Raw genomic sequence first — 12561 nt, forward strand, 5'->3', positions numbered from 1 at the left:
AAAATGTACTGTTTTATATGCTTAGACTGCATTATTAAATTGATATCAGACTGACTTTTTTTCCATGGGAAAGCTGTGTGTTTGAAGTCTTATGAAACATATTTAGGTTTTTCCCCCAAAAGAAAATTAGCTGTTATCCTAATTCTATTAAAGTAAGTGTCACAGATCCCATGACTTAAAGTGGATTAGGACTACTTCCCATCACATCCAGCCCTTTTCCAAAACATACTTTGCAGTCTGGAACATGCTGAAACAATGGCAAATGCCCCCCTTTCTATGGAAAATTTTATTTTGGCAAAATCAACATAGCAGTCTGGCATTTTTGTTTATTTGATTTCTAAACCACGCTTTATTCAAAGATCACAGGGTGGTGTACACCATTAAGAACATAATTTATGGATCACAACAATGACATAATAAAATAATCATAACTGTCACACCCACACACATTTAACAGGTCATAGATCAGGCATCCCCAACATGCGGCCCTTTAAATGTTTTGGCCTACAATTCTCATATTCCCTAGCTAACAGGACCAGTGGTCAGGGATGATGGGAACTGTAATCCGAAACATCTGGAGGGCCAAAGGTTGGGGATGCCTGTCATAGATTATTTAATGGCCAAAGACCTGAGTACCTAAAGACATGTAATGATGGCGCTAGGCACCCCTTTCTGAGACCATACCGCAGATGGGGAGCCACCACAGAAAAAGCCTGTTCTCATGTAGTCACCCTCCGAACTTCTTGGGTAGGGGAAACATAGAGAAGGGCTTGAGAGGAGAAGTGCAGGGTCCTGGTCAGTTCAAACGTGGAGAGCCAGTCTCTAAGGTATTGAGGTCCTGAGCCATGTAAGGCTTTAGACGTCAACACCAGCACTTTGAATTGGGCCTGAAAACTAACTGGCAGCCAGCACAGTCAGGCCAGGATCAGCTCAAATCTTGTTCTGGCCATCAAATTTTGCACCAGCTGAAGTTTCTGAACCACCTTCAGATGCAGCCCCTCGCATGATGCATTGCAGTAATTCAACCTAGAGGTTACCAGAGTGTTGGCCACAGACTTTATAAGAAAGGCATAGAAACACATATAAATCTAATAAATAAAAATAAAAATAGAAGACTTAGTGAAGCAAAGACAGATAACCACAGCTTTAGTGTTTCTGCTCTCCATTACAAGAGACTGTGGCATTTTATTTATTTATTTATTTATTTATTTATTTATTTATTTATTTATTTATTTATTTATTTTAAATAGCAACTGTCATCACCCATAAAAATGACATGGAATCATATTAATGAAATCATTTCAGTTAGGTTGTATTAAAAATAATCAGAGCAATGTCCAGCCACTGCATTAAAAAAAGACAGCAACAATAAACCCAGATCATATTGGTGAACAAACTAAAGATGACCAGAACATGAAATTGCTGCCTTATAGATGAAACAAAACTGGAGAAAAGAAATACTATTGAAGTGCAAAGGAAGGGAGAGACATGAATGGGAAACAGCTGTTTGTTGGCCCAGCTTAAACTTGTTAGTGCAATGTATGCACGCCTAGATTGGGGGGGAGGGTGCTTCCCTACGGCCACTGCCCTAAGTGGAAGCACTTTTACATATTGAACAATACAGTGCCATGTTTAGATGTTTATAAGCTGGGTATCTGCACAAGCATATTGCTCCTGTAACATGGTGGCAAGGCCTTGAACAATGAATCCTTTGAGCTCTCATTTGTCTCAGATTTCTGCATCAAATGAATATTGATGCCCACATTTAATTAAGGAACAAACTAAGACATGAAAGAACTGAAAGTATTATTTTGATTCAAGTGTCTTTTATTTTTTGAAGCTGTGAAACTCCAAGTGAAAGTTCTGAATAGGAAGCTATGGATCTTTCAGACACTAACCGGTAAATAAACATAATGCTGGAATTATTTTCAATGCTATATACCGTATTTTTCGCCCTATAGGACGCACTTTCCCCCCTCCAAAAATGAAAGGGGAAATGTGTGTGCGTGCTATGGGGTGAATGCAGGCTTTCACTGAAGCCTGGAGAGCGAGGGGGTCGGTGCTTACCGACCCCTCTCGCTCTCCAGGCTTCAGGAAGCTATCCGCTAGCCATAGGAGACGCAGCTCTCCCACGGCTAGCGGAGAGCTTGCCTGCACCCAGAATCTTGGGGCGCGCTGAGCTCAGCACGCCCCAAGCTTCGGGCTTCGCGCAGCCCTCCGCTAGCTGTGGGAGAGCCGCGTGAAGTCGCGCGGCTCTCCCACGCCTAGCTGAGAGCTTGCCTGCACCCAGAAGCTTGGGGCGCGCTGAGCTCAGCACGCCCCAAGCTTCGGGCTTCGCGCAGCCCTCCGCTAGCTGTGGGAGAGCTGCGCAAAGTTGCGCGGCTCATCCACGGCTAGCGGAGAGCTTTCCGGCACCCAGAAGCTTGGGGCACACTGAGCTCAGCACACCCCAGGCTTCGGGTTTTGCGCAGTCCTCCGCTAGCCGTAGGAGAGCTGCGTGACTTCGCACAGCTCTCCCACGGCTTGCTGATAGCAGCCTGTTCTGGGGGCTGGGGTCGGGGGATTAATCCTTTTTTTCTTTATTTTCCCCCCAAAAAAGTAGGTGCGTCCTATGGGCCGGTGCGTCCTATGGGGCGAAAAATACGGTAATTTAATAAGATGGAGTGGGATATAAATAAAAGTTGGGTTTAAGTTAGCTTTTTTAAAAAAATAATAATCCAGATATTTTATATCTCCGGGCTCACTATAAATTGCAGTTTTTCATTCTGGCTCCTTCTGGCCATGCATTGAGTCACTGGGTAATCCCTCCCCACAGCAGATATCAGTTTGAGAAAAGGGGTTCTCCTCAGGACACTGCAGGGGAGGAAAGTGTTTGAATTCTTCTCCAAGCCTGTCCTGATACAATTCATTATTAACCCTTCTCAACTAATGTAACCTGCATTTTTAAGAGCCTATGCATTAAATGCATAGATGAATTTAATCTATATAATTTGCATCTATCTAGTTTGCTCCTGAAAACCAAATGATCCTGCAACAACTTTTAAATCAAGGCAAGACAGGATTTTCACACTTTCTTCTTATTTCTACCTCATAATGTGCACAGTGCTGGCCAATAAGTTAATTTCCTGTAATATGCTTTCGGTTCTTCTATCTCAAAGGAAAAACAGAAGTAAAGGAGAGAACTTTATTTTCTCCAGTCTAACCCCTGTGATGGTGCATTTCTGCTCTTCTCTCTACGTTTACAAATCTTCTGTAACTGCAGGCCAAGAATGTAACTTTTTAAAAATCTCAAAACGGCAGAGATTTTACTACTCCCCAAAGGAAAAAGAAGTCATATTTTCCCATAACCAACACCAGTTTGGAAATGTTTACAGTAAACCACACAATAGATACTTCCGAAGTAGCATTTGTGGCATGGTTCTGCTCTTTCCAGCTTTTCACTTCACAATTACCCAGCCCTCCATCACATATAAGCAAAGCAATCATGTTGTTCCTGCCACATTCACAATACACACTTTGTGGAAAGGCTGCTTTCTCACAGCCCCCATCTCCTTTCAATATCACCCTGCTTGCTGCATCTCCTAGCCCAAGTGTGCGGAATGTCTGGCCTTTCGGAAGCTGCTTGCTAAGACTGATGGGAGTTGTAGTTCAGTGACATCTGGAGGGCCAAGGGTTGCCCACACTTGCTGAAGCCCCTGAGCTTTATCCTAGCTAGGGGACTGACTGGCTCAACAGTGCCAACTGTGAATTTAAAAAATTGGTCCAGCTAATGGAGGAGGCAAATGTACTATATAGGTAGTTTGCAGGACCAAAGTCAAAGAAATATCAATGGGTCTGCAACTGTAGGAATAATAACCATAAAGGGAACAGGAAGTGGTGCAAATTCCTGCAAGCTTTCTCATCTTCAGAAGGAACAACAACATTCTTAAACAGGTCAATACTTTCAATACTTCCTTGCGCAATAATAATTGTGAACATTCCTGAGCCTTCACCAGTAAACAAAATAGTGGGGTGAGAACAGAACATTGTTGACATAAATACCTTGCTCTGTTGTTTGTAACCACTGAACACAAAGACAGTCAATATATGGGCAAATACAGTTATAGAAATAAATTGTAACTCATGGTGAATTGATAATAAACCAAGTCTTGCAATGAACTGAAACATCATAGAGTTCAAGCACAACAGAGCACCTGTATTAGCCTAAGAAGCAAATGTCCGTGAGCCTAAAACTCAAAAAGCCTGCCTTTAGGGCAAATCCTGACAAAATAAAAAGCTGGTACCAATCTTTGGAAACCTGTGGGAAAGTAAAAATGAAACAAAGGGATAAAATCATGGAAGCAGGCTGAAAAAGCTAACAAGATCAATAGATGTTTCTGACATAATGTTCCTGGCTTAACAAACCATAGGTTTTTTTTTATGCCAGGAACAAGTCCACTGAACAAGTCAGGTCCACTGTGCTACCTATCCTTTGCTCTACCCCCTCATGCACCAGATTAATCCTTTTTAAATATAATTTATCCTTTTCCAATTTTATAATAAAGTATACAAATAATGAAACCACATGTGTTTCTATCCGCATACTCCATTAGTTTTATCTGTCAGTCTTCCTTGGTTGGAACTTTTTCTTCTTTCCATTTCTGCGCGTAAATCATCATAAGGCATTGTTGCATACATAATAAACTTTTTTTCCTGACATTTGGGTATCGCTTGACCTATTATTCCCAAAAATAAAGCTTTTTAAAATAAAATATACCTTGAACATTTCCCCCCCGTTCATTATAAATCATTTCCCAAAAAGCTTTCACGATCTTACATAACCACCACATATAGTAAAAGGTATCCTCTTTTTCCTTAGACTTCCAGCACGTATCCATGCACCAAACTGAATCTGGTCTGCTATTCCATTAAATTATAAACTGAATTGTACTTCAGTGTTGGTTGATTCATCAGGATCTGAAACCACAGTTTGATTGTGGCTTCTGATCCTGTCTGATAGAAAGAGTGGAATTCAACTAGTTTTCTGTTTTAGGCATAATAATGGGGAACTAGTTTAAAGAGACCAAAATCAAAGTACTGAAGCTGGCTTGCACGGGGAAGAAGCTAGGAAATCGGGATTGGGGAAGCACACAGGACAACTCATTCCCAACTAAGCCACATATTTTATGTTCAATTTGGCCTAGAAACTCGAAACACACAGAGAAAAATATGCAGATCTCACTTATGGAAATTGTAGAAATAAGGCCAATTTGATTTAAAACAGCCCCGAATACGTACATTGGCTAAGTACTAAGCCCTTTCGACAGGGTGCGCTCCCTTAGCTTCATTTCTAATTACTCATATATATATATATTACAATTAACAAAGACCTTTAAATCAAAGTAGAAGCTGGCCAAAGTATATGTGGGGAAAGCAGTACAATGAAGTAGTTTTGCCCCCATTTCCAAGAACCTAGTCCCCAAGTACCATCAAATGTTGAAACAATGCAGATGAAAAGATTTGTATCATGCTAATGCTTTCTGTCAAAATCGACAATGGACAACAGATGGCCCAACCGGTAAGCCTAGACAGCTATTATCTAGGGTAAATGCAGCTAAAATGGTGGCAAAAAGAATTGTTGCTAGGGAAGAAAACAGGGAGGGAAGAGCATCTGTTCCACATGTTCACATATATATTTTAATGCTGCAGTCCTTTAGGAGCACACAGAAATGTGGCCTATGGTTTCCAACTATGGTCTGCAGAAAAAACATGCTTCACCTGGACTGGATGCAGGTGGCGGCTTACAGCAAACCAGGACGTCAGCGGGGGGTGGGGTGGGTGGGATCAGAGTACATGAAAGAAGGATAGATAGGGAGCACGGAAGCCCCAGGCTAAGGTCTAAACCATCATCACTGAAACACATTGTAGTTTACAGTAGTTTCGCACAACATGGAGCTTGCATGCAGTCCACCTGCTGCCTCCCCCTCAGCCGTAGACTAGCATCCTGAGGAGGAGGCAGCGGGCAGGTGCAAACCGTACACTGCCCTTTCAGACAGCGCGGAGCCTGCAGACACCCAAGCCACCACGTCACTCCCAGGAGACATGTGGCTCGGGTGCACTGCAGGCCCAAGTGCCCACCGTCCCCTAGCTATGCCTCTGATAAGGTGCACCTTAAAAAGTGTGCATAACACTTAAGCAGCCAGTGCATGTGGCTACACCGTAAATGAAAACATTTTTCATTTATTTATTTAAGGCATTTCTTCCATACCTTTTTATTTGCCCAGGCCTACCAGCTCCGCTGGTGAAGTGGGTGGCGCTGTGGGTTAAACCACAGAGCCTAGGACTTGCCGATCAGAAGGTCGGCGGTTCGAATCCCCGCAATGGAGTGAGCTCCCATTGCTCGGTCCCAGCTCCTGCCAACCTAGCAGTTCGAAAGCTTGCCAAAGTGCAGGTAGATAAATAGGTACTGCTCTGGCGGGAAGGTAAACGGCGTTTCCGTTCGCTGCTCTGGTTTGCCAGAAGCGGCTTAGTCATGCTGGCCACATGACCTGGAAGCTGTACGCCGGCTCCCTCGGCCAATAAAGTGAGATGAGCGCCACAACCCCAGAGTCGGCCACGACTGAACCTAATGGTCAGGGGTCCCCTTTCCTTTACCTTACCAGCTCTTGTTTGCTTGTTGGCTTTTATTGGTTTTAACACCTTATTTGTATGTTATTTATAACAGTGTTCCAAATTACTGGTGCCATAATGTGAAAAACCTTGGTTTGCACAGAAACTGAATGAATATGAGTTAGCTGTGGGACAGTTACGAGGATTCAGCCGATGACGATAGTGCTCTGGTAGGTGTAAAAAGCGTTAGAGGCCATTAGGACTTTATACACTACTATCTTGAACTTGGTAAATGTACCGGAAGCCAGTGTAGAGCTTTTAGCTGTGCAATACGCTAATGTGGAGCTGCTCTGGACCACAGCATTCTACATTAGCTGAAATTTCCAAACCACCCCAAATGTAGCCTCACATAGAGCGCATTCCAATAGTACAATGTAGAGGTTACTAAAGCCTCCATCACTAAGACAGGTGAACAGGTGTAGATGGTATATGTGCTAGAAAAAGCACTACTGGCCACTAAGTGACAATGATGGATTTAAGAGTACTCCCAAGGAAGAGTGGAAACCTATCAAGAATAGGCAACCTGTGAATTTCTCAAACTTAGGAACCACTTATCCATAGAGCTTCCATCTTAACAAGATTCAGCTTCAGATTACTGGCCTCATCCAGCCCATCACTGACTCGAGCTATGTTGGTACAGAATTTGCATCGTCTCAATTGATTTCAGATGTGACAGCGTAGAGCTGAGTGTCTTCAGTATACTGATGACACCATGTTCCAAATATGTTCCAAATATCCTAATGACTGCACCCAAAGGCTTCAATGTTATGTTAAAAAGCATTAGGGGCAAGATGGTAGGCATCAATAGGAAAAGGACTGAAAATAAGGCTGTCAATATCATAACCGAAGGCATGAATCCATTTTGAATACTGTGTACAATTCCGGTCGGCTCATCTCAGAAGCAAGAGTACTGACCAACTCACCTATGAGGAAAGGTTACAACATTGAGCGCTTCTTAAGTTTAGAGAAAAGGCAAGTGAGAGGTGACACAATTAGAGGTGTATAAAATTATGCATAGTATGAAACAACGTGAATACAGTGTTTTCCCTCTCTCCTAACACTAGAAATCAGAGCACTCTGGACTTTTGGAAGATTGCTGAATTTTGGAACATTCAGGACAGACAAAAGAAAGTACTTCTTCATGCAGCACATAGTTAAACTATGGAATTGGCTTACACAAGAGGTAGTCACGGCCATCAGATGGCTTTAAAGAGGATTAGAAAAATTCGTAGAAAATAAGGCTATCAATGGCTACTAGTCAAGGTGGCCATGTTCTGCTTCACTATTTCAATATGAGACGCTGGGAGAGCACTGCAGTGAGAGCACTGTTGCATTCATGTCCTGCTTGTGACCTTCCTACAGGCTGGCCACTGAGAGAACATGATGCTACACTAGATGGACTTCTGGCCTGATCCAGCAGGTTCTTCTTATGGTAGAAGGACCCCATAGTGCAAATGCCAGTGGGCTGATGAACAGTTGGACAAAGCCATACTCTGTGAACTGTCCTAAAGCTAGACGTTAACAACAGGCAGCAACCATTTTACGCATATCTGATTGATGCACGACTGAAAACAGGGCATAATGGGGAGGGGTGGACTTATGCGCACTCTGCATAAGTCTTAACTTTTCATGGTCAGAATTTGGGGGGAAAGGGAGGCTTATATTCAGGCCAATTCGGTATTGCTGTTCTCCCCACCACACACACACACACACACACACACACACACACACACACAGTTTTTCTACAAAGTCTGTTGCCTGCTTTGAATTACAGTGCCATCAATCCCACTGCACAAAGTCAGTTTAGGAGGATACTACGGTCAAGCAACAACAGGATTATACGGTACTCTCCTGCTCATGATAAAGGTCAGCTAACACTGTTTTATTATACTGTATCTGTTGCTGTTTTATGTGAGATACCCCAAGAGTTTTAAACTGAAAAGGAGCATCTAAACATTTTGTAACAACAACAACAACATCCACCTCAACACAAGGTTTCCAAAATACTGCTAGGGCAGGAACAAAGGGACAATATTTTTGCCTATCACTGTAGGTGGCCCTGTACAACTCTATTCAGCACAGCAACCACAACAGAAACAAATGCTAGGAGAAGAACTATTTTGTGAGTGGCTAGGAAATGCTCTCTCTGTCTTTCTGCAAAGTGAAGACTTTGAGGAAGTATTTAAGACTGGGAAACAACTGCATACATAATAAGAGCAAGAGCAAGCCAATGGCCCATCTAGTCCAACATTCTGTTTTCACAGTGGCCATCCACTGTGAGAAACTCGCAAGCAGGATATAAGCACAGGAGCACTCTCTCCTCTGTGGCCTCCAGCACCTGGTATTAGGAAACATTATAGCATCCAGTGACTTAATGCACAGTCAATCTTGTTGAAAGACCCCACATCAACTTAAAACTGCAGTTCACTGACTACTGGTAAGATGTGGTGCTTTTTCAGATATTTCGGAAGATCACAATAAAAATAATGGGCTTGTGCGTCTTATTCATAACTATATGTTCCGTTTCACTGACCCCATTTTCAGGACCAACAAGAGTCAGTTAAGAATAGTCAAGTCTTCATTTAAATGTCTAAACAGTATTAAACTACAGAAAGGATAGTTTAAATTGATAAGTCTTTCAAGCAGTCTCCCGGATAGCATCCATAACATGAGGCAATGTAGCGGTTCCCAAACAAGCAAGTCTGAACAGTGGCCTGACCAGTTTACTGGGAGTAAATTCCATTGAGCTCAATGGGGCTTACTTTTGAGTAAGCAGATATAGGATTGGACTGTTAATGTTACCACTCGAGTAGATACAAAAGGTACATGTTGGGTTAACATAATCCATAATCCTCCAAATATTAAGCATGAATGTTTCAGAAATGAGTCAGAGTTTCAACTCTCATCTACAAAACAGTCTATTCCAATAGAACAATTGTTTGTGACATGAAGATTTTTTAAAAAAATGAAAAAAGAGAAATCTGATGTGATCTCTAGATTAGTTCTAGAAATTGGGTAATTATTACTACCAGATTTATCCTAGATTAGTTACGGTAATCTAATTTGTTTTGGACTGTGCTCCTTTCTTCTTCCCCTTAAGGAGGTGAAATAACATGTTTTTAAAATTGTATTATGACAACACCCTTTATATGACACACCCTTAGCTACCACATTGAAGTTATTCCACACCAGTGCCCACACTTACACAGTTCAACAGAACTCTAAGGAGTTGATCTAATCTGACCTGACATAATTAGCATGCTAGCAATAGCTGTGTTTTTTATTTATTTACAGTAGCCTACCAGTCCAGGATACAGATGGCAATGGGAGGTACTTATGCAGTATTCTGGTTGCTGATCATAAGGGTGCCTATGTTTTCCTCCATATGGTAAGAAGCAGCTTGGGAAGGGAGTGACAGCTGGAGAACAACACACAGGGAGAAGGGTACAAAACAAAAAATCTTTCCCAGCATCATGGCTCTCTTACCCAGAAGAGCCTGATCCATCAGATAACTTAGAGCCTCACTCTGGTGTTGTGTTTTGCAGTCAGATTTCCCCTCTCTAATATGATTCCCTTGAGAGCAGAATCCATTAACACAAAATGTTATGGGTGCATTCAGTTTATTTACACGTGTGAACCAAACCAACACATCATCCACCTACACACAGCACATACAACACTTTGCAATGGAGCCAGTCCACACGTTCAACAGTCAGTGGTCTAATGGTGACGTATAGCGACGTGGCATCAAGCGGCTATAAGAGTAGGGGCCCTAAATGTTTCCTGGGTTGCATGGGTAAACAGGTCCCTTATGGTACTGCTGGATCTTAACCATACGAAGCTAAATGCATTGACCGGGATCTGTTACGTGGGCCCCAATGTATGCATGTACGTTGCCTGAGGGCCTTTCTCGGTCCCTTCCTCATACACCCAATAGATCACGAACAAAGCAGCATTGTCCCTACGCATGGAAGGGCGAGGAGCAGAGGCTTGTGCCACGACTTCAGAGAGGCAAACGGACCGAGGTGCCGCGCGATGCACGAGACAATGCCAGAGAAGCAGGAAAGCATGAGAAGAAGACCCCGCGCAGCCTAAATGCAACCCTTCCTCCGGGGAGCCAGGCGGCAGCAGAAACGAATACAACCGCGCGGGCGACACGTGCCCCCAGGACAGGCGCCGGAGCCGGAGCCGGCCTCTGCTCTTACGAAGGGGAGCTCGGCGGCGCGTCGGCCCCGGAGCGCATCTTCTGCGCGTGCTGCAGCCGACCAGGCCCCTCCTGAGCCCCGACCCGCTCCTCCATTTTCTGACTCCGAGGCTCCAGACACGCGCGCCTCCTTTCCCTCACGCCGGCAACACACGCAGTTCACTCTCCCTTCCACCCACAGCTGACGCTTCCGCACACAAACACACACACGCGCCACAGCCCAGTCATAATAAAATCTGCCTCCCGGAGCAGCTGCTGCGGCGCCTGCCCGCCGCCCCTCCCTACCTCGCTGACGATGGTGGAGAGGTAGGGCTCTCGGCTGTACTCCCAGCCGTCCAGGCACTTCTCCTGCTCCACCTGGCTGAGGTTGACGTCTCGCCCGGGCACCAGGTTGCGGGCGGAGAAGTTGGCCAGGGCCTCCAGGCTGTAGCGGCGGCAGCGCTGCGGGACCTGCCGCCCGCCGCGCTCCTCCAGCGGGATGCTGGCGTTGAGCCACTCGCGGCTCAGGTTGGCGCTGGCCGGCACCCGGCACCGGTGCTCCGGGGTGCCGGCCAAGAAGACGGCGGACATGCCGTTGAAGCCGTTGGGGATGATGCTGGCGCTGAGCAGGAAGAAGATGAGGCGCTGGAAGGGGCCCCACTCGCCCAGGAAGGCGATGATGTCGTCGTAATCTCGCATGGCGGCGGCGGCGGCGGCGGGAGGCTGACGGAGACGCAGCAGCGGAGCGCACACCGCCGAGTGGGTATGAGGCAGCGGCAGCCGCGCTGCGCTCTCTTGACTGGCTCTGTCATCTCTCCGGAGGTGGGGTCTTCCCCCGGCGGACTCCGCCTTTCCCGCGCACACCCCCTTCGCCTGGGCGACCGGCGCTAACCGGTCCTGACCGAGATAACCTTTGCTGGGGCTGCGAGCGGGTTCCCGCCGCTGGAGGGAGGCGCCGGCGACGAGCCCGCCCCAAGGCGTTCAGCCTGCCTCGCGGCGCCCGGGCCTTTGGGCGGGAAAAGCAATCTGGAGGAGGCTGCCACCCAGGCGGGCGCGGGATGGACTGAGGCAGAGAGCGCCGCACCAGAACGAAGGCCCTGGTTTTCGCTGCCCGGTGGGCTGCCGGTCGCGCAGTTTCCAGAGGCAAAAATAGCTTCTGTGAGGAATTTATTAAGAGAAAGGTGGCCAAGCACCGTGCAAAGAACTTTAAAACACTTCCTTGAAAGGGGTGTCGCTCTAAAGGTGCTAATGTTCGTTTTCAAAAATTACGGCTCCTCACCTTGTATAACAGGGTGGTTTGTTCTGATTTTTTATGACGCAAGGATAAAGTACTCTTGAGTACCTGCAGGGTGCATTTCTTTTGTGAACCTTATTTTCTTTGTCCTGAATATGCCCAGGGAAGGGATGACCGCTTGGAGGAGCGCAGAGAGAAGAAACGCCGTGGTGCATCTGTAATAGCAAAACTAGACACCTTCGTCTGCCCCAGCTGCAATAAACCATGTCTCTCCTGTATTGGTCTCTACAGCCACAGTAAGCCCTGCAGTCTTCCAACAGTTTGACTTCACCCTTAAAGGCGCATTCCTCCATTGTCTCCCAAGACAGATGGATGCTGACTGAACAGGCAGGCCTTTTGTTTATTTTTATTTATTATTACACTTATATTTCACCTTTCCTCCAATAAGCTCAAAGTGGCGTATATCTCCCATTTTGTACTCGCAACACATACACTC

At 45.3% G+C, this 12561-nt stretch overlaps 1 protein-coding gene across 1 annotated transcript in view; it reads right to left on the reverse strand.

The window, feature by feature from the left end:
* Positions 1–11806, reverse strand: part of LOC128407855 (solute carrier family 22 member 4-like) — a 53235-nt gene extending 41429 nt beyond the window's left edge. The window contains exon 1 of the mRNA XM_053376760.1: positions 11138–11806. Coding sequence (XP_053232735.1) covers positions 11138–11530 — 393 coding nt within the window. The 5' untranslated portion in view covers positions 11531–11806. The remainder of the gene's footprint in view (positions 1–11137) is intronic.
* Positions 11807–12561: the final 755 nt, after the last annotated feature.

Source organism: Podarcis raffonei, chromosome 2 (genome assembly GCF_027172205.1).
Source record: "Podarcis raffonei isolate rPodRaf1 chromosome 2, rPodRaf1.pri, whole genome shotgun sequence".
NCBI lineage: Eukaryota > Metazoa > Chordata > Lepidosauria > Squamata > Lacertidae > Podarcis > Podarcis raffonei.